Below are 23162 nucleotides of genomic sequence, written 5' to 3'. Positions count from 1 at the left end.
TCAGACGCTTAACCGACTGACCCACCCAGGCGCATCTAGTTTTTCTTAAGGAAATGTTTTAATCTTTGAAATCTAGCCATGTTAGTATCAAAATATAATTGATAAATTATATTCTCCAGCGAAGTTGATGGAAAAATGTAAGTCATAATAGCTTATGAAAAGAATTTTTAAAATAACAAGTTAAAATTTGAGTGCTTACCATGTGCCACGGATTCTTTATAAGTCCTGTATACTAACTCGGTTAATTCTCACAATATTCTTATGAGGTGGGTACCGTTATTATCTGCATTCTTCCAAATGGAAGTTGAAGACAGAGAGAGATATAGTACCTTGCCCTAGGTGAGAAAGCTTGATTTATGGCAGATACAGTGAGCATGAAAATTGTTTTCTTCTAAGGATGTATATGAAATAGAAATTTTTAAAAGTAATACTCAATTTGATGAATCTGACAGGATTTTGGAAGAATATATTTTATATCCTGTGTCAGGATCGGAACGCTTGAAGAAGCCTTACTGTGTTGTGAGCTTGTTTGAATCATGTGACTTTAATGTTTATTGACAAGTTAATTGTGCATTTAAAGAATGCTTACTGTAACCCTTTTCTGTATGATCAAAATATAAGGTTCCATTCCCACCTCTAGGTGATGCATTGCTATGATACTTTCCAAGAGTGAAGTTTTTATAAGTTCTGTCCCCTCAAACCAAGTGTTTGTTGTTTATTCTTTATTATTCTGCCTTTAGCAACATTTGGAAGAAAAAAAGCCGTAATAAAACAACGTCCACTTTTAACTCTGATATTTAGATAATTGAGTAGGCTTAGTCCAACTTTTTTCCTTCATGGTCTAACTCTTTTAGGAGGAGCCAAGTGCCTAGAAAATTGGTAGAGTTGCTTTACAGCTAGAGTTCTTTCAAAATTTCTCTCTGGTCATAAGCAGACATTTGAAATGTAGGAGGGGAACTAGTAACAGCAGGGGAAATTTCAAGCTGAAATGTCATTTTGATCTTGTTAATATTTTAATATGGTCTGTGAGTCTACTTAGGAAATACTAAATTTCTTGGATTTATCAGCTTTGAGTTTGAATACTGCCTTGGTAGTGACCTATGTATCTTCCTAGGTGTTTTAGTATAACTTATTCTAAGTTTGCTTAGGGTTCTTTGACTCAGGAACCTAAACATACTCTTTTTTTTTCAAGATAGCTTAAATTTACCTCAGTAATTATTCAATTTATTATTCCTCTACTTGTCTTTGGGTCCATCTTGAAAATAATTATACTTCTCTTAGTGAGGCTTTTGCCAGAGTATTAGAATAAGTGTCTTATAACATCTTGAGTAGAAGTGATTCCTTTTAATTAATCTTGGGGAGGGAACAAAAAACTCTGAGATATCATATATTGGAAGCTAAAGCAGAAGTTTATTACGGTGAGGCACCTGGGTGACTCCGTGGATTAAGCGTCTGACTCTTGGTTTCAACTCAGGTCATGATCTCACTTCATCAGATCAATCCCCATGTTGAGTTGGGGAACACAGAGATGGCATGGGATAGTCTCTCTCTCTGTCCTTCCTCCCCCCCCCCCCAATAAATAAATAAACTTTAAAAAAGAAGTTTATTATGGCAATATGAACTTACAATATTTATTAAATATTTTTATCTTGATCTAACCCAACACCTATTTTCACATGTTGATTAGATGCTGTGATTTCAGTGGGACACTATTAACTATTCTTTTGTTTTGACTTATAATTTTGTTTTTGTCTTATTTTACGTTTACCTATATTGAGAAAGAGAGAGAAGAGAAAGAGAGCGAGTGATCACGAATGAGCAAGGGAGGGGCAGAGAGAGCAGGAGAGAGAAAATACCAAGCAGTCTCTGTGCTGTCAGTACAGAGATCATGACCCGAGCTGAGATCAAGAATGGGTTGCTTAGCTGACCGAACCACCCAAGCACCCCTTGACTTTCTTTGAAATAATTATAGATGTACGGTATTTAGAGAAGTTGCAAAAGTAGTTCACATATAACTTGGATTTCCTTCCATCAACCTCTGCAGAGTTAACAACCCCTGTTCTTATATAGTGCCAGTAGATTCAGGAGGGATCTCTGTCCCTAGTAGCCCTTCTCCTTTCTTGGGCAAGATTCAGTGGAAGTGTTCTGAGGTAGAGGTACTTCTCTCCAAAAAGAATGGCCAGTCTTTTATACCAGCTCTTCTGAAGTAGATGTATGGTATACTTTTAAAAACTCCCATCTAAAGTAGGTTGTGGGAGAAGTATGTGTATGTTGTTTCCTTTATTCCGGATTTCTCTTACAATTAAAGCTTTCAAGTGTCCTTTATGTTTCTTTACCAGTGTTTCTTAGGTTCACATGGACTTCCTTCCTTTCTCCAGAATCTTAGTGCTTTCACTTGTTAAAGACAACAGAAATTTTTGAGTCTACAAAATGCCCAACCTTATATATATGCTTTCCTCAGTAAGTTGCCCCTGCCCCCCTCATTTACTCTTCTTATTGCTACTAAGCTGTAGAATCTTTTCACTAAACTGATGAGGATTTTTTTGTCCCAGAGGTGGCAACAGGCTGATCATGGGTACCCAACATTAACCATTCTAAACATCATTTCCGAAGTATTGACGAAGCAGTGTCAGACATTTGTGGATTCGTAACTCTTGTTACTGCTTAAAATGATGTTAATGACTTGAGTTTTAATGTAGAGTGGTTTAGATGTTTTAATACCCCACAAAATGCTATCTGATAAAATTGATAACTTTTCATCTCATTCCAAAGTTTCTGGTTTTAATAAATGCAATAATTTTTTAAAAACAAACTACCAGGTAATTTTTACTTTTTCAAGGAATTTGGGAAATTGATCATTTAGGATAATGAAAAATATATTCCCATTTTAGGTTTTTATTTTATTATTAATTTTACTTTTGCCTGCCACCTTTATAAAACATCTACTTTTTTCTTTGGGAATTATGCTAAAGATGATTTATCTTCTTCTTGAGGATAGTCATTATGTAGATCAGTTATTATGCAGTCCTGCTCTGCATTTTGATTGTTTAGTATGGTGGGCCTAACGTGTGATAGAGAAATTGAGACAATTTGAAGACTACATCAAAAGATTTGAAGCTACTAAGGATAAATATAAAGCCCTTTCAGAAAGAACTCTTCCTGAAAAAGTATATTTCTGATTGGAGTAGGATCTTTTGATTCTTATCAAGAGACTAAGTCAGCTCATAAAACTGATAACCCAACTGGTGTAATATTAGTACGTTGCAGCCGTTACAGATGACTGCGCGAAACAGCAGAGCCGGAAGGCTGAGGTGCACATGCGAGGCATCTAGACGTCCCCGTTCTTGGAGCGCCACCTCACTCCTCTTTTTCTTTCTTCTCATACTGTCAGCTGTTGATTCCTGCTGCAAGCAAATGTCTCAAGAAGTGACTTTTCTTCCTCTTTCTAGTTAATTTTCCACTTCTAATTTTTTATATGCTTAGTTGATATTTTTAGAATTATATCTAGAGTAAGAACAAATTGGCTCAGCAAAGAATATTTTTAGGTATAAGGTACCTGAGCTGCTAACACATGGGACTAGTAACATCTGGTCTTTCTGTTTGTCTGTTTGGTGATTTTTCTTATCTTAAGTTATTTTATGAGAAGCCAAAATGTAAAACCAAGCAAACAAACAAACACAAAAACAAAACCAAAAATATTAGCTATGTTTCCATTTATGAATTTTATGTTTAGTGTGCTGTACTACTAAATACCTGGTAAGTGTCTAGTATGACCTAGTGACTTACCTTTTACTGAGGGCTAGTTAAACAAGACTTTATAGTATACATTTATTGGCATTGTATACACATCTTTAATAAGAGAAAAAATGAAACCCAGAAATTAAACCTAGACATTAAAGGAAGAACTAGGAAATACGCCCTTTGAAACAATGGAAAGCAAGGACAGGATTCTACCTCACAGACCATTTCTGTGAATTGTAAAGTCCAGCTTTCATGCCCAGTAAGTTGGCTAGAAGCCATATATAATGGCAGGGTCTGAATCTTTCCAGAAACTCAGTTTATTTTCTGTAATATTTTGCTTTTTATAACTACTGTGTTGACATGCCTTGGTCTCTTGCGTGTAGTTGTACGTGGTAGAACGTCCCACATCTTTTGTTCTGCTATTATTTAGCTTCTTTATATTAGAATGCTTCGATCCTTTGAAATTCGTTTCCAGAATTCTGTTCTGAAATAACTATACAATAATTTCATTTTATAAAAGGTTAAGCTTGATTTCATTCATGAAAAAGAATAAGAAATCTACTTTAAAATCTCTGGTTATGTTAAATCTGAAAAGTATTCGGGCTAGTAATAGCCTTCTTTGAGTAACAGTATTTTGTGTACAAGAGATTTGTTCCCCAAATGCCACATTTTAAGGTTATAATATTCTTAGAAAGTGGGAGAAAGTATTCACATCAAAGAAGGCATTTTTATTACATTGGATTACGCAAGACTTTGGCCAGCCTCCGTAGCTTCATCTGTTTAAGGGTTCATTTTCCCTTGTTTGGCACAAGTCCCAGGAGAGGCCCTCAGAATTGTGGTTAGCAACATGAATGAATTACAAACTTTGGACCAGCCCTTCAGTTAGTGGAGCTGGCTTCCTGCCAAAAAGACAGTGCCTTATATGGGGTCAGGGCAAAGCTGTGATTCGTTGAGCTCTGCATTGTATAGAAAACATACTTGTGATGCCTGTTTGCTTTCTTTTAAAATAAAAACAAAACAAAACAGAAAAAGCAGCAGGCTTCCAAGTCTATCAAAATAGGAAGTAACAGAATAGTGTGCAGGTTTTACTAATGACAGAGTTAAGCAATGGAAATATAGCTCTGTATAGTTAAAACACTAAAAGTAGAAATTGGCCCTTTTGACCTCCTTAGCCGGCCCGTGATGTAAGGGACTGAAGTATTTGTTAGACATCTGTTGTCTACCTGCCTTTATTTTGTAAATGGTTTAATAAGATTAAATAATTAGTCATATGTTCACAGGGTTACCACGCTGCTGGGTTTTGTTAGTNGAATTATGTAACTTTTCAAAAACTGGAATGTTGGAATGGTAAAACAAGAAAGAGTAAATTTTCCTCTTTAGAAAGTCGGGAATGTTTGCTTATATTCTTAGGTTAGAGAAAATAGTTACTAGGTCTATCAGGAGGAAAAGATGAAGATATTTTCTAATATAGTTCATTTATCTTTGTAATTCTTTTCATTTAGGCAAATACCCTGTCTGGACCTTCTCTTAGTCAGGCACCATCTCATATGTACGGCAATAGATTAAATCCAAATTCATCAGTGGCAGCTCTTATAGTTCAGTCTGAAAACAATCAAACAGGTAAGTTTTCAAGAATTTTTAAACTCTCCCCCAGTGTAAATCCCCCCACCCCTGTCCCTGCCTTTAGCTCATTTTCTTTGAAAAGGCTGAAGGTGTGGTTAATACAGGATTGTGCCCACCCCCCAACCCCCACCCCCAACCAGAGGAGTCACAGTTGGAAGTAAATAGTGTGCTGTGCTGCAAAGTAGTGATGTGCTTTTTTTACTGTCTGAAATGTAAATGTTTAAGCAGAGCCATCAGTAGGCAGGAATGCAACAATGTCTCCGGTGACTTTTGTGATTGATGTGTTCAGTTCTTAGTTCTGTGCAATGAAAGTAACATAACACTGGGCTTTTCTGTGAATAGCCTAAACCTTTATTTGCATAATTCATGAAATTGCATTCCACAAACTTGGTTTAAAAAAAAAAATCCTGTTAGAGAATTTCTACAGTGTTTAGTAATCCTGTGAATTTTTACCAGTTGACATTTTGTAGCATTTGCCTCTTGTACTGTTTTAATGAGCCACTGGATTTGCTTTGTTTCATTCCATCCTTAAGGATTTGTTGACATGTCCAAGTAGTCATGCCTGTTTGGGGGAAGGGAATGGGTTTAGCAGTTCACCAAGAATGGATCAGTCATGTCTTTACCCGTTCAGGTCAGAGGTTACCTGACTGAGAATAAGGGGAGGCCAGCCTGGGTGATTTTATAAGGAACTGACTGTAGGGGAAATGCAAGTTACGTTTCAAGCAGAGATATTTGGGGTTACCTAAGAATTATTCTGAAGAAATTAACTTTTTTCCCCCTTTTAAGTACAGAATGCTATCTTCCTACTTGTTTTTGTCCATTTAAATCTTTAGGGTTATATTTGACTTTATTCTTGGTGTGAGGATCCACGGAAGGTGTGTAGTTTTAGTTACAGTGTGTGGCTTTATGCAGTACACTATGTATTTTATGACTTGTCTTGGGATGCAAAGTGTTAAAAAATACAAAGCATAAGGATTTGCTGTGATAAGCATACAGATGAGCTGTCCACAGCTGTGATTCATTACTTTAACCGTAGAAATTAAAAGTGGCTGAGGGGAGGGTACTGCAAATGCAAACCACGCTTCTGTGCTGTAAAATTGAAAGGAATGAAAGAACGGAACATAATCCATGGCCTTCTACACCCACAAAAACGTGTAGGGACAACGCCTTAACATGCCACAGTTCAGCAATTCTGAACTAGCAACATACTAGATCTACTTTCATAGTAACTGCAAAGTAGTAGTAAAGGTTTTATGAACGTTTTAGGGAAAATCAGGGCAAGAGCTTAAAACCTCTTATCTAGTGAGAGTCACTTTATCAGCTATGAAATATTTACCCTGCAGATCAAGATCTCGGAGACAATGGCCGCGGCCTGGCTGGCAGAGGAAGCTCACCCCGGGGAAGTCTCTCGCCACGGTAAGCGCCCGTTTGCTCTGCAGGGCGGGGCAGGGGAGCCGTTTGGAGATTTGGAGACTTCTTTATCTCCTATCAGAGCACACATTAGTGAGGCTGTAAAAGCATTCTGTAGATAAGAAGGATGTCTGGACAGTCCAGAAAAATGATTCTCAATTAATTTGAATATTAATTTACACACATGGTTAGATTGTAAGCTTTTAGAAAGACCTACCCTTTCTTCGATTTCCAGTCTATTTGAACTCTCTTGTTTTTATCATTTGTATATTTAGCTACTGGTACTGTTAAATACATTAATTTGGCTAAATCTTTTTGGTTACGAAGTAGTCTTAAAACCCTTTGAAGCTACAGACTCAAGGCTTTCAACATTGGGTTACAGTTTTAGCTGTGTTGTAGGCAGTGCACTTGAACCCCTTCATCTCTGGTTCCTAGTTCTTGGGGCTCATATCTTATTTATTTATTTATTTATTTATTTTTATAGTTTATATTTGAGACAGAGACAGAGCACTGAGCAGGGGAGGAGCAGAGAGAGAGGGAGACACAGAATCTGAAACAGGCTCCAGGATCTGAGCTGCCAGCACAGAATCCGATGCAGGGCTCAAACCCATGAAACACAAGATCATGACCTGAGCTGAAGTCGGACGCTTAACCGACTGAACCACCCAGGTGCCCCTCTTGGGGCTCATTTCTGAATTCCCTCTACTTCTTGGGGCTCCTGGTTAGCTCAGTCAGAAGAGCAGGTGACTCTTGATCTCGGGGTCATAAGTTTGAGCCCCACGTTAGGTGTAGAGATTACTAAAAAAATAAGCTAAATAAAATGAAATCCCTCTAGTTCCTAAAATGATCTGAATCAAAGTATAATAAATGTATTATATTGCTCTGTAAAATTGTCTTAGATGTTATATGAAAGAACTTAGGTGCTTCAGGAGATAAGGAAGTTAGCAGAACGCTCTTTGCAGAGTTCTCCTGAAATGGTGGAATTTTTCTGAGCACGGTGTAAGTGCCCATGTCTTCTGTCCAAGGAAATACTGTGCCAGTTGTGCCAGTTTATAGAAAACAGTCGAACTTTAGTCTGTAGCTCTCTTATCATTAATTATATTCCACTTTCAACTTCTATACCTTCTTCTAGTTTGTTTTCTGTCTGCTCTCTAATTTTGTAAACTGTGCCTCAAGCATGGTTAGACTTGGGTGAGAATGGAGAAGAGAAGGAGGGAAAAGCCCATTCTGGAGTTGTCTCTCAACTATGGGAAATTAAAATTTTTCAACTATTTGAACTTCAGTATTCTATTAAAAATTACTGTTAGCATCTGTTGCTGTGTTGCTGATGTATTGGTAATGTCTGTTAAGGAACATCTTTATCAGTAGATTAGTTCACTAACCTCGAATTTTCCTGTTTTCTAGTGGTACCACTAGTTAGTTTCTTTTCCTATAAAATTCTTGGATGACCTAAAAGTAGTAGTATTTTTCCTAATTGAGCTCTATAGGAAATGAAATATTCCTTCTTTTGAAACTAAGAATCTGAAGCACACAATGATAACATCAAGTGACTAATCTGTAATTTTATGCTGTGATTGCTTCTGTACTGTTTTATTCTTCTTTTCAAAGTAGAAAACCAACGGACTTTTGTTCATTTGCTTAGTGGGGAAAGTATTTCCGTGTTCCCCTCTTAAAAATACCCTAGAAACTACACAGAAATTCTGCAAGATCCCTTAGTGCTATTTTGCTTAGCATAATAGTTCTTAGTTTTTCATTAGCTAAATGGAATTTCAAACAGTAAATTATACTAAATTTTTTTTAGTATATATTTCCAATTTTATATTACCCTTTAAAAATCAGCCTGACATGTAACAGCCTAAATTATCCTGGCATAATGTGTTATTTGGAGAGAGGTGGTCAACTATATATAGCACTTGATGTTTACGTATGGAAGAAAAAACCTCATTTGTCTAACTTGTTCTTCCAAGAGACTTTTGTAGAGCCGCATATTGAGGCAGTGGCTGAACACTAGCTGGGTGTTAGAAGACCTGAGTTGTGGCCCCAGCTCTACCGTTTACCAGCAGTGAATCTTTGGACAAGTCACTAAAGCCCCATCTTGTTTCCTCCTATAGAAATGGAACCAATAAGCCACACTTTTGACTTCTCCTAGGTTGTTGTGTTGAAGATCATACAAGATAATTATGTGGAAACCCTTTGGAAACTCCAAAGCCTTTTTCTAATGTCTCATGTTAGTGTAGAGGCTGGAGACCAGAAATGGGCATGTTTACTAATTTACAACAAAAAGTGAATGAGAGAACATTACATATTTATCTTAATCTAAGTAGTATTTGCTTTGAAAGAGTTATTACCGTTTGAAGTACAGGTCTAAGATATTTTCGAAAAATTTGTGTAAAGGGCTCAAATAAAAGTTTACTTTGGTCTTGCTAATACTCCTTAATCCAGAAAATAATAGAAAATAAGTATTTTTGCCTTTAAAACAAAAGGCTTCTTCAAAATCATTAAAAATTTCCTTTTCCTGATATTTGAGATTCTTTCTTTGTGTATTAAAATGCTTTCTACGTTATTATAATTGTACAGTGTTCATCTGATGTGCATATTAAAGCAGAATTGTGGAACTCTTCTGGCTAATTATTTTAAAGTTTTCTAATACTATCTTTCCTTCTTTTGTCTAAAGCTGTATCAACTTCCTTTACAGCTTATTTCAGAGATTATTGGTGTTGTGCTTATGTGTTCTCGTGGTTTTTACTTACTGAGTATATATAGCCAGCTATTCCCATGATTTTATAATTTGGGGAGGGAGAATGGTAATTACTCAATTTTAGGGTGGATTATGGTTTTATCATTCTTCCAGCACAGGCAGCCTAGAGTTAGATAACTTGTACAGAAAATGGGCCAGCATAAGGTAAGAAGTGTGAATGCACTCTCTTTCCGTTTAACCTGAGAGTTAATATTTTCAACAGATCTCCTGTAAGCAGCTTACAGATTCGCTATGATCAACCAGTCAACAGCAGTTTGGAAAATCTGCCTCCAGTAGCAGCCAGCATAGAACAGCTTTTGGAGAGGCAGTGGAGTGAAGGCCAGCAGTTTTTATTAGAACAGGGTACTCCTAGCGACAGTAAGTATTCTTTTTATGTCTTTAAAGAAAGATGGATGGACAGACAGATGGATAGATGCAGCAGTCACACTTCATCAGGAGTAGCAGTGAAATTGTGAAATACATTTCTATAATATGGTGAGAAAGTATGGAGTGATGGTGTAATAGCGATTCTGCAGTCTCACTGCAGAATAGCGTTACCTGTTATTAACAATACAATCTTTTGCAAATTTCTTAATGTCCATGCGTTTTAATCTCCCATTTGTAGAATGGGAATAATAATGTACCTATATCATACTGTTGCCTTGAGGATTAAATGGCATAAAAACTGTGAAGAGCATTGCCTGGCTTATAGTAAGCACTTATCTGTTCAGTGGTTATTGTTACTGTTTTGAATTATTTTAACATTGGTACTTTGTTCTTAACCAGTTTTCACATTTTAGTAAAACACGTGAGTTATATCTTCTCTTCACTTGTTTGAAGAAAACTGGCTTACCTCTGGAGAATTCATTTTTACAAGTGCATATAGTCACGTATGGCGAGCGGTGTTCCTAATTTTACAATTTAGATGAGCAGGAATAACGATTACTAAATTACATAGGATTTTCTTTTATTATATATCATTAACTTATTAAATTGTATTTATGTATGTATATACATAATATATATTATATATATGTGTGTGTGTATATATATATATGTATGTATATGTGTGTATGTATGTGTGTATATGTATATTTAGTATTTCCAATGTTAAGTATTCTGGAGGACCATGGGTGAAAAAAGCCAGAAAAGCACAGTTCCTATAAGCGGTGGTTAGCTGGAGAAGCTGGGCTAATGTTAAGGATATATATTTTTTGAGGGAAAAATGGATGGTTTTTATCATTTGGGGATATAAACTTTTGCTGCTTTATTATAGCCAAACAAAACATTTTGCTTATTGTTAGTAGGCAAGTGCCATAAATTGTTTTTTTTTTTTTTTTATGAATGGTGCCCTGACAAAAAATGCTAATTGTGAGGAAATTCATGCCGGGATAATCCTTTAAACATGATAGCTGGAGGACAGGTTTAGCTTAGTCTTATTGCATCTCATTTGGGTACACTAAGGATTTCTTTGTGGGATCTTGAAGAGGAGGGATAAAAGTTAAATCCTTGGGAAATGACCATATATGTCTGTACCAGTACAGTTGTGTCTTCGGAAGGCCCTGAGGGCGTGTTAAACAAATACAACTTTTAATATGTACACAGAACTTTTAAAGTGTCCATCACCCTGGTACAGCCCCTCTGTGTTGTCAGCCGAGACGTCCGAGTTGTGGAAGGGATTGCAACTGCATTTGAGGGGATGAGACAGGGTGGAAAAGGCCTTGCTACAGCAACACACGCCTTTCTCTGGGAGCCGGGAGTGTGGGCTGCGGCGCGCGCACACTGCTCCCTGCTGGGCAACGTGGGCAGCAGCAGGCCGGGTGGCTCGCCCTCGCCCAGCTTAACGGAGCAGTGCACGCACACTTGGGCTCTTTATTGTGAAGGGAAGTGGAGGGATTCTCTCCCATCTTAAACATGATATGAATGAAAAATTTTGGCAGGCGCTTTGGTTTTTTTAATTAGGATTTTATTTTGGTGAGAATAAAATGTTCCTAGCATTTTTCCTTGAGAAATGGAAATTACCTGAATCAGGTGGGTGGGGTTTTTTTGATATGTGGCATCAAAGTTTCCAGAAGGACCGCTATCCCTTTATGCTTATATCCACACATATATTATGGTATATTTATATCTACATATAAATTTAGAAATAAAACCTATTAATTTAACTTATTTTTTTTAATGTTTTATTTATTTCTGAGAGAGAGAGAGAATGTGAGCAGGGGAGAGTCAGAGACAGAGGGAGACACAGAATCCAAAGCAGGCTCCAGGCTCTGAGCTAGCTGTCATCACAGAACCTGACACGGGGCTTGAACCCATTAACTGTGTGATCACGACCTGAGCTGAAGTCGGACACTTAACTGACTGAGCCACTCAGGTGCCCCTAGTACCTAGTAATTTAAAAATGCTTTACAGAATTTCTGCTTTCCTATATTAACTTATTTCTAAAGTTATTGACACTCAGGTCTGTAAAATACTTAGTCGTGTGTGGGAACCTGTCATTATTAAAGCCATCCAAATGTTTGCTAGTTTTAGGAATGCTAAAGTCATTACACCAACTTCAAGTTGAAAATCGAAGATTAGAAGAACAGATTAAAAACTTGACAGCCAAAAAAGAACGTCTTCAGTTATTGAATGCACAGCTCTCAGTGCCTTTTCCAACAATAACAACAAATCCTAGTCCATCTCATCAAATGCATGCGTTTTCAGCACAGAATGGTAAGTGTGAACATATTTATTTTGTATCTAAGGAAAGTAGGCTAGACTCTCCATATCTTCTTCATAATAAGTGAATAATAACTGGTTACCAGTTATATGAAGGAAAGGAATGGTAACTTATTCGCAGAGAATGTGAAGAATCTGTTAAGTGATCTACTTGAATATGCTGTGACTTCTTTAGTACATAATTTAATGATAAGTTATTTAAATGTGTAATGATCTCTATTGATTTAAAGCCATAGTATTCAATAGAGTTATGGATTTTTCCATTTAAGCTAGTATTAGAAATAGCAAGACTTAATATTTAAGTGTTTTTAATGTGGGCTTCAGGATAAGCTTTTTAGATAAGCCTTTAATCTTACACATGATGCAATTTAACAGGGTAAGTAGGTTTCTTTTTGTCTTTTATTATTCTAGCTCCTACAACTGATTCCTTGAACAGCAGTAAGAGCCCTCATCTAGGAAACAGCTTCTTACCTGATAATTCTCTCCCTGTGTTAAATCAGGTAATTTGGGTGTGGTTAGTTTCATTTCTGTGTTTTTCTTATGAACAATAGTAGATCACATTAAATGACTTAAAATGATTTTAAATAGTTTTGCTGTGTTCTTCCTAACTGAAGTCTCTATTCTTTCTTACACTAGGACTTAACCTCCAGTGGACAGAGCACCAGCAGCTCTTCTGCTCTTTCTACCCCACCTCCTGCTGGGCAGAGTCCAGCGCAGCCGGGCTCGGGCGTTAGCGGAGTTCAGCAGGTCAATGGTGTGACAGTGGGGGCACTGGCTAGTGGAATGCAGACTGTAACATCCACCATTCCTGCAGTGCCTGGAGTGGGTGGAATAATTGGAGCTCTGCCAGGTAACCAACTGGCAATTAATGGCATTGTAGGAGCTTTAAATGGGGTTATTCAGACCCCTGTCACAATATCACAGAACCCTACCCCCCTCACCCACACAACTGTACCACCTAATGCAACACATCCAATGCCAGCCACACTGACTAACAGGTAAGAAACTCACTTAAATATACTTTGGGTTTTCAGTGCAACGTAGTACCAGTGCTGTCCAGACTTTAGATTGGGATTTTTTAATGTGCTTCTTATAGATACAATCTAAGAAATTAAAATCCAGCAAACTTCTAGACCAAGTGTATTATTCTGAAAACGATTTATTTTTGAAACTTAAGTAATTCAAATTAAAACAAAATTAAATCACCGTTAGTAGCAAAGCATTAAATATATTCTGTGCTAAAAATTTCATTCTTGTTGTGTGTTCTCTCCCCTTGTACCTTCCTCCCCGTACGATCCCTCCATGTATCATAAATTCTGAAGAACAGTCTTGTAATGAAGATCACATATGAATATTGATTTCTTAAAATTCAGCTATGCAATTTTGCTCGTTTTATAACCAAAGCTTTTGGTACCAGATGTAAGTCAAATATTTGAATTTCCAGTGAGTGACACTGTTTCATTGTACTGGAATTTCATTTGACTTCAAAATAGGAGACGAAAGCCATGTTGTTATTGAACATACTTTTGAGGAATAAACCATTTTAAATGCATTGCACTGGATACTAGTAGACTATTTCTTCTGGCTCCCTTTTGATTGGTGCTTAATTTTACTGACCATTGGGACCATTAAAAAAGGTTAGGTCAAGTCACTCAGTAGTTGGAATTCTTTCTTTGTTTTACATATGTGTTACTTAGTATGGGTTAAATTATCCTGAAGTAAAAATTATTACATGCATGTTATAAACAATTTAAATTTCTATCCCATAAAATACTTAGTGCCTTCTTGGTTTATAATAAAAAGGAAAACAAAACGGTTCTTGACAGTGTGAATTCTTGTTTATCTGTGTACAGAGAGAAAGGGAAATAAGAAATTTGTACAGGATTTTGTGATCAGATAATGTGTTTAAAAATTTGACTTTGCTAACTTATTGAACATCAAATTGTAAAGTTGTCTTTCATTTTACATGTTAAAAACCATTAAAGATATCTAGTAGAAAGTAAGAATTGTAATCGTTTTTCAGTGCCTCAGGACTAGGATTACTTTCTGACCAGCAAAGACAGATATTCCTTCACCAACAGCAGTTTCAGCAGTTGTTAAATTCTCAGCAGCTCACGCCAGTAAGTTCTGCATTTTGATAATACTTGATTTTTATTAGGAGCAAGTGACCCAAGTTGTAATCGATGTTCAGCATGGGTCTAAGTTGTCCGCTTTGTGAACAGCATTATGGGATGCGTCACCCAAAAATAGTTTGTCTGGCCATTTGGTATAGTCTGCAGTACCTGTGGCGACATTATCGTTGATTCATTTGCGAATATTAGACCATGTACTGTGGTTCCTCTTGTAGACTGTGGAAATGCGGTGGTGAGGACGACTCTGCATTTTCATGGAGTTTTGTTCTGACAGTGGAGATGGACAGTAACTACATGTATAGTTTTTGTGGTGAGGTACTAAGAAAAAAAATCAGGGAGGATAAGGGGACAGAGGAACTGTGGGATGGGGGCCTTTTTACATAGGAGGGTCTTGCCTCTTCACGTATGTGACTTTTGAGTACGGACCTGAATAACAGTTGAAGGAGCATGAATTCTTGACATGGGGAAATGGAAGAGAGACAGTCGTGCAAGACCACCTGTGTTTATGTTTTGAACTCTAGAAAGAAGGCCAGCATGAATGCAGGATGAGAGGCTGGTGCAGAGGCGAGAAGGTCACAGGTGGGCCTTGTGTGGCTGTCTGTGGCAGGAAATTTAGGTTAAAGATGATGAAAAGCCATTTGTGATTTTTTTTTTTTTTTTTTTTNGTTTTTTTTTTTTTTTTTTTTTTGCTTTTCTATTCTGGAAATTGTCACATGTATCAAAATAGTATATAATGTACTAATGACTTAGTTTTAATAATTACCTCAACTTTTAAAATCTTATTGCATATATCCTCACTTTTGAGGATTGTTTTAAAGAATTGGAGGATGTGAACAGAATAGTAAGGTAACAATTCACATTTTTAAAAGGTTAGCTTGGCCGTATGTGTCGGGAGGGGAGACGGGGACAAAAGAAGAGACAGGGAGGCTGTTGGTGTAGTTCACGGAGAAGATGTGTCTGAAACAGCACGATGAATGTGGGCAGGAGACTGGTGGGGATTGTGTATTTTGAAGACAGAACCAACAAGTCTTATGTGTCAGACATTCAGGGTAAAGAAGAGTCCTGAACAGCCGATGTTGAGTTTTCCGGAGATTTGGAAGACTCGGAGGAGCAACAGGTTTTGCAGAGAAACCAGAAGTTCTGTTACAGACATCCCACGTTTGCCATGTGTGTTTAGATGTTCAGGCGAGATGTGGACTGGGCAGCCATAGGAGTCTGGGGTCCAAGGAGGATGCAGAGATAGGAATTTCCGAACAAAGGGAAGATTGAGCTGTGTAAAATATTTCTGGGGGGACAAGAACTGACCACTGGATTTGGCTGTCTAGAGGTTGTTGACAGTTGTGGGTTTTGGTGAGAAGTAAAAACCTCATTGAATAGTGCAAAGGAGAATGGCAGGAGAGGAAGTGGAGATGCAGTACCAGCAACGCCAGACACTTTACTGTTAAAAAGAAAAAAAATGAGGCACCTGGGAGGCTCAGTCGGTTAAGTGTCCCTAAGTCTTGATTTCGGCTCAGGTCATGATCTCATAGTCGGAAGATCGAGCTCTGGTATGGAGCCTGCTTAGGATTCTCTTTCTCGGCCTCTCTCCTGTTCACTCTCAAACATGCTCTCTTAAAAAATAAAAAAGGTGAGGGGGCAGCTACGGAAGAAAGACACGGTCTAACGGGAAGTTTCTATTCACTTTGAATACGACAGCACCTATGTTGATCGGAAGATTCCTGGTGCAGGAGAGAGGAAGGATAACAGAGCAGCAAAGTTCTTCAGAGAGGAAGGGGAGGGGAGAGGAGACGAGAGCAGCTTTCGACTGTATGTATGAAGAGGCAGGCAGAGCAGCTGTCAGGGTTTTCGTGATAGGAGGTTGAGGAAACCACTTTTAGTGTTTCTAGTTTTTAAAATTGGAATTGGAAGTAAAGGTATCAGCTGAGGGAGATAAAGAGTATTGGTGGTTAGAGGAGAGAGAAGACGTGGAATAGGTATCTTGAAGAAGAGAGGAGGAAGAACTGACTAAGACTGGAAGTGTGTGTGGGGGGGTGCCTGGCTGACTCAGTTGGTAGAGCATATGACTATCGATCTTGAGGTTGTAATTTCAAGCCCTGTGTTGGGTGTAGAGATTTACTTAAAAATGAAATCTTTAAAAAGAAAGAAAAAAACAGACTGGAAGTGTGCGGCTCACATGCAAGACACCCTGGCTCTGTGTGCTGATAAACTTAAAGCGAGACAGGGTTAGATGTGGTCAGTGACTCTGTCCAACTCTATTTCCCTAGTGTACTTCATTGAGTTGGACTGCTTGAACAAGGCACTATTTATTAACTCAGAATTTCAGCCTTTGTTTAGAACTTCTTTCCAAAATGTATCTACTGTGGGGGTGGAGAGGGGGAGGTCCCTGGGTGGCTCAGTCAGTTGATCGTCAGACTCTTGATCTCAGCTCAGGTCTTGATCTTGGATTTGTGAGTTCAAGCCTCGCCTCGGGCTACGTGCTGAGCGTGAAGTCTGCTTAAAAAGAAAAAAGTGGGGTGCCTGGGCGGTTCCGTCAGTTAAGCGTCCGAATTCAGCTCAGATCATGATCTCAAGGTTCGTGGGTTTGAGCCCCACATTGGATTCTATGCTGACAGCGCAGCGCCTGTTTGGGATTCTCTCCCTCTTGCTCTCTGCCCCTCCCCTAGTTGCACATGCATTCTGTCTCTTTAAATAAACTTAAAATTTTTTTTAATCTTGTAAAAAATAAATAAAATCTTTGAAAATAAAATGTATCTACCCATTCTTTTGCTTTAATCAAAAATATATTGAAAATATTTGTTTTGATTCTGGATCATCAGTTTCACTGTTAACTGTTCTTACAGTAGTATAAAGAGAGATCGTATATAAATTCTTCTATAATGGTTACACTAAAATGTGGTCTTATTTTCTTATCTCTTTCTCATTTTAATGTGAAGTACTAAAGTTCCATTTACTGGGGGTTCTTCCTATTAATCAAGATGATAATAGTCTCCTCTCTAGAACATGGTTCACAAGGAGGTTGTAGCATACCGCTGCTCAGAGGCCACAAGAACTGAAGTGGTTTAAACTCTACCTTTTCTTTGTCGGCCACGGGTGTGGGATGACATTGGTTCATTGACAGGCATCCCATCTTATTTTAAGGCATACTTAACTTCTCTCGTTTTAAGAAAAACTCTTGCTTGGCCAGTCGCCCCTGCCCCACCAACTGCTGCCCAGTTTTTCTGCTTGCTGTGTCCTCCCAGTTGGCCTTCATGCTGCTAAGTCCAGTGGACAGTTGTCATTCTTCTTCTACTTGATCTAGCAACAGCGTTTGACAGAGTTGATCACTCTCTCCTCCTTCACCTTCCGGATACCACATTATCTTGGCGTTCTCCCTACCTAACCGTTCATTCCTTTTTAGCATCCTTTCCTGGGCCCTGTCCTCACCTCAGCCTCTCATTTTTAGAGTATCCTAGAATTTCAGTGATCTTCTCCTCCAGTCAAAGAACTTCAAAAGCTATCCTCCATTCCAGCTTTACATATGTGTGGATGTTCCCTCTTCAGCTCAGGCCCCTCTCTGGAATTTCAGATTCCTGTATCCAGCTGCTTGCTTGAGGTCTCCATTTGGATATTTTGATGGACATCTCAAGCATAGCGTGTCCAGGTCTGCACTGCGAACCTGCTCCACACCTGCCCCACCTGTAGTTCTGCCCGCCTTAGCCAGAGCCAGCACCGTACTTGCGGTTGCTCAAGCCAAAACCTCGCAGTCATCCTTCGTGCTTGTCTGATGCCTCCTATTGAGTCCATCAAGAAGTCCCAAGTCGGACTGCGTCACTCCGCAGCTCGAAACTGTCCTCTCGCTTCCCATATTACTTTGAGCAGAAGCCAAAGTGTTCACGGCCTCCCGCCGTGAGGCCCACGTTTCCCTCCGTCTCCTGCTTGTTCACTTGTCTCCGGCCTGCCCCTGGGCTCTGTGCTGGTCCCCGATCACACTGGATATGCCCCCACAATCGTCCCGTAGCACCAGCTGCTCCATCAGCCTAGAAATCCCGTCCCTTCCCCCTCCGAGCAGATCCCTTCCTCGCCTCCGAGTCCTTGTCTAAGTGAGAACCGCCCTGAGCGGTCTGTTCCAGACTTCCACCCTGCCGTACGGTCTTACACGCCTGTTTACCCTGATCCTTGCCAGTAGTCACACCCTAACATTTTTGTTTCTCTTACCCCCNGATAGGTCTCAAACCATTGGCTGGCACATAGTAAAACACTCAAGAAATGAAATACATGTTTGTTGCAAAGAATAGTCTCATAAACTGCACCAAGAAAGCACTCTTTGTTGACATGAATGAGAACTTTAAAAGTGACTTTAAGTTCCCAGAATTGGGAACGAGAATGGCCCACATTCTAAAGTCAGTACAGATAACTTGTGACTTCTCTGCTGCTGCCGCCCTTCATTATCATGGATAACCTAATTTAAATAGAGATCTCCTATATTTGTTTGCCCTTTTTGAAAATAAGCCATTTTATTAATAAAACAGACATTTTATAACAAATGGCCATTACCTATTGCAGTGTATTTTTCTGGATAAGATAACTTGTTTTCTTAGTAGTTTGAATGCGGCCTATATTTAAATATCTAATATTATCTAAAGTAAATAGAAGAAAATAGAAAAGTCAGGCTTTACTGCCCGCTGAATTCTGTGCCCGGGAACTCACCTTCTCACACGTGTTCTTACCTAAGGAACAGCATCAGGCCCTTCTGTATCAGCTAATGCAACAGCACCACCACCAGCAGCACCACCAGCCTGAACTGCAGCAGCTCCAGATGCCTGGGCCGGCACAGATACCGATTAACAACCTGCTCGGGGGCACGCCGGCGCCGCCGCTGCACCCCGCGACCACCAACCCGTTCCTCACCATCCACGGCGATAATGCAAGTCAGAAAGTAACAGTAAGTACCTTTGCTTTCTTATGTCTAGTGAAATAAAAAGAATTTGATTGATTAATCAGAGATGACGGTCTCTAGCTCTTCTCTCTTATTTTTTTTTAAATGTATTATTCCCCTGATAATTTAATCTTAAAACCAGTTGTTTCAGCAGCTGGGTAGTGTAAACATGAGGGACCCAAGCCAATTCATATATCCCTTAAGTATATTGGTTTAAATTTGTGCATATGGCTTGAAGGATGTTTTATAATTTAGCAGTTTGAAAATGAAAATGTATTTCAGTTACAGTAAGTGGTATGGGACAGTCCATTCAAAAGATAAAAGTTGGGATTTTTTGAAAATCTCTGTCTAATTAGTCTATAATTATAAAGCCAGTCTAGATAATTTTGGAATATTTTTATTTGGCTTTACAGTACTTTCTAAAACTGAATTACATTTATAATAAAATTAAAATATAAATTTTAGGGCACTCCAGTTATTCTGCCAGATTAATTTTAAAAAGAAACTAAATCATAATCACATTTGTAATGGAATTTAAATATTTTCCTAATTTCATTTAAGTGATAGCATCTTACTTACCCTTTCACTGTACACATGAAGATAAATTAAACCTGGCTGCAGGAGCAGTGTGCCATCCATAGGGTAGCACACATTTTAAGGCTGTTTCTTTCTATTAATTCTCCCCTTCAATTAGGTCTACTTTACTGGAGTGTAAATGTTTCCTCTAAATTTGAGTTCAGGGCAGAACTGTGTTAGAGGAAAGAGACTGGGATAGAGAATGGAGACTGGACGTCAGGCGAAGGAAGAAGGAAAACCATGAGGTGGGACACTTGGCTGATAACAGTGTGGAAAGTCCCCATGTTTGCTCTTTTCCATCACTTTGAAAGCTTGCTGTTTACTGTGCTGTTAGTTCTCAGAAGTGTTAGTTTTTATTTAGTTAACAAGAGTTGGTTCAAAATACAGGATTATTGGTTTTCATCAACTTTTCGGTGCCTTTGTTTGCCCCACTGTTTCTCTGACTCCCTGATGGTGAGTACTGGCGTTACACAAGCCTAGGCACCTCTCCAGTGGTGCGCACGTGGGAGATTTCAGTGATTCTGTATTCATGTGGGAACTTCTTAGACCATTTTTCCCTTCTCAGTTTTTTCTTGTGTTAAAAAGCGAATTATAGACGTACCCTGATGATAGTGCGAGTTCAGGTCCCACTGTTACCACTGCAATAAAGCAAATTCTGTGTCAATAACAAAGCGAGTCAGATGAATTGTTTTGCTTCCCAGGGCGTATAGAAATTACCTTTACACTATCCTGTAGTCTGTTAAGTGTGCAGTAGCATTACATCTAAAAGAACAAAGTACATACCTTAAATAGGAAATGCTTTTTATTGCCGAAATGTGCTATCATCTGAGCTTTCGGCTAGTTGTAATCACCGATCACAGGTCCCCATAACGATTATAATAATAATGAGAAAGTTTGAAATACTGCAAGAATTACTAAAATGCGACATAGAGATACAAATTGAGCAAATGTTGTTGGAAAAATAGCACCAATAGACTTGCTTGACCCAGGGTTGCCACAGACCTTCAGTTTGAGAGGGGGTGCAATAAAGTGAAGCACAGCAAAACGAAGTGTGCCTGGATTCACAAGCTACCCTTTCCAGAGTTGTACAGGAATGCACATTGTAATGGAAAGCCTTTTGGTTTTAACATAATGGAAAACCACAGTAGTAAATAAGGAGAATAAGCAGTATTAATTACCTAATGGGAGAAAAACAAGGCTGGGAAATAAGATTTCTTCTCTTAATTTTTTAATTTATTTTAATGTTTATCTTTGAGAGAGAGGGAGACACAGAATCCAAAGAAGGGTCCAGGCTCTGACCTGTCCGCACAGAGCCTGACGTGGAGCTCGAACTCAAAAGCTGAGATCATGACCTGAGCCAAAGTCAGCTGCCTAACTGACTGAGCCACCCAGGCGCCCCAGGAAATAATATTGCTGAGTACGCTCCTATGTGCTAGGTGTCTCCATTAGATACAATAGTACATGTGATTTCAGTCTTTGAAGACTTTAAAGTTTTTATATAGATTAGTAAAAGGGGACTCAAACTGTTGAAAGCTTCAGGGGAAGCTAGGACATGGGGGTCAGAACCTGTGACTTTCTTAGTTCATTTTCTATAATGCCATATTACTGCTTTTGTGGAAAAAGCCAATTTGGGGGATTTTTACATCCATTCTCTATGAGTTCTGGCCTTCAGATGGGCACTTCTCTCTTTGTATCCTGCTGAAGGTAATATAAAGCAACTGATAATGTTTACCAGTAAATTCATGTCTTTATATTGTGCTGAGAAGTAGTCATGCCAACTTGTAGAAAAAGATGGAATAACCACATGCACCACCATTTATCTCAGTTTTAATTCCAGCTTGAGAAAAGGTTACCTCAAGTGCGGGCCACAAATTCATTTAGCTAATAACGCCTTTGGTTTTGTTTAACTGCAGAGACTTAGTGATAAAACTGGGCCCGTCTCTCAAGAGAAAAGTTGACACTTGAGAAACCTCTAGAAATCGCCTCGCCTGCTGCTCTAGCACTTCATCTGGCTGCCATTGCAGCCCTCCTACACCTATGAAGAAATGCGACAAGAAATGAACTGCACAACAAAGGATTAATTGCCACAAGGACATTCTTGTAAGGCTTTGATTAATTTTCTTGTTGCTTTGTTGCACTGAAATGGAATTCCCATATCCCCCATCCCTCAACCCAGATTTTTTTGAACTTTGAAAAAAAATTTAATAACTAACTTTTGTCAATGAAATAATTTACATGCAATGAATTTATCAACCTAAGAGAAATTTAATATAGTTGGTGCACAACTCATTTTGTTATAAGTTGGAGAGATGAACAGCAAAACTAAAGACTTGTTCCATTTATAAACTTTGATTTTGTTGTACAAGTTGGAATATGAAACACAGTCTTTGGTTTGGTTTACAGTATGCTTGCTCCGTGAGTCTGATCTTAAGACAAATTTTAAGGAACTGTTCAATTTCTTCTATTGGAGTTTTATTGGCTAAATATTGCAAATTAATAGGTCATCAACTGGGACTTGGCAATCTTTGTTAGAAAAATTTTCTTTATGATGGGATTTGGCCAATCTTGGTAATCAAGTTAGGATGGTAACGTCTGCTTCTGCTAAAGGTAATTTTCTTTTGCTAAACACTTTTTTTTTTTTTTAAAGTGCTAAGACCTACTCATATTTTAAAGTTAACTACTCATATTTTGAGTTAAGTGAGTTCTAAGGCTGCTGGGGGAACCAGATCAATTCAAAGTGAAAGATTTCTTTCAGAAAGAGGGGCCACTCTGGAAACTGCTGGTAGGGTTTGGCCTGAATCAAGTGCCTGTTCGTACCTCCATTGTGTTGAAACAGCTCTGGACAGCCGGGCCTGCAGCGTCGTCAGTCCTGTGAGTGGTGGGAGCAGTCGGTGTCGCACAGCAGCCCTCCCCGTGCTTCTGCCTTGAGTGGAACCTTTACTATGCCACTGTAGATAGCTCAGGCGAAACTTATTACCTGGGTGTTTATCCACTAATGAGTCACAAGAAAAACGAGTGGATTTGGTAAGATTTCTCTTTTTAATTTAAACAACTTCCCATTTACTGACAGTGATTGCAGACAAACCAAACAACTGCAGTTCCTGGAACAGGTGGAGTCTGTATTTACAGTCCTTACACTTGGGGTAGCCACACCCCCGGGGTGCCGGTGCGGCGGAGTAGGGATGAAACAATTGGGGATGTAATCACTGCACTGTTCTCAAATGTGTGAATTATTAGTGGAAAAGACCCAGCTGTAATTAGACCTCCACTGTGTACTTAGCTGGAAGAACATGTTAATTCTGCAATA

General features: G+C 38.6%; 1 protein-coding gene across 1 annotated transcript in view; it reads left to right on the top strand.

Moving 5' to 3' along the window:
- Window positions 1-22532, top strand: part of MLLT10 (MLLT10 histone lysine methyltransferase DOT1L cofactor) — a 188836-nt gene extending 166304 nt beyond the window's left edge. Inside the window, exons 12-20 of the mRNA XM_077772493.1 lie at window positions 5244-5361; window positions 6708-6780; window positions 9735-9889; window positions 12038-12226; window positions 12644-12732; window positions 12869-13230; window positions 14256-14352; window positions 19076-19285; window positions 21769-22532. Of these exons, the coding sequence (XP_077628619.1) occupies window positions 5244-5361; window positions 6708-6780; window positions 9735-9889; window positions 12038-12226; window positions 12644-12732; window positions 12869-13230; window positions 14256-14352; window positions 19076-19285; window positions 21769-21813 (1338 nt within the window). The 3' untranslated portion in view covers window positions 21814-22532. The remainder of the gene's footprint in view (window positions 1-5243; window positions 5362-6707; window positions 6781-9734; window positions 9890-12037; window positions 12227-12643; window positions 12733-12868; window positions 13231-14255; window positions 14353-19075; window positions 19286-21768) is intronic.
- The last annotated feature ends 630 nt before the right edge of the window (window positions 22533-23162 follow it).

Source organism: Crocuta crocuta, unplaced genomic scaffold (assembly GCF_008692635.1).
Source record: "Crocuta crocuta isolate KB4526 unplaced genomic scaffold, BGI_CrCroc_1.0 scaffold96, whole genome shotgun sequence".
NCBI lineage: Eukaryota > Metazoa > Chordata > Mammalia > Carnivora > Hyaenidae > Crocuta > Crocuta crocuta.
The sequence above is the reverse complement of the archived record's forward strand: the minus strand, read 5'-3'. Positions and strand labels throughout refer to the sequence as shown.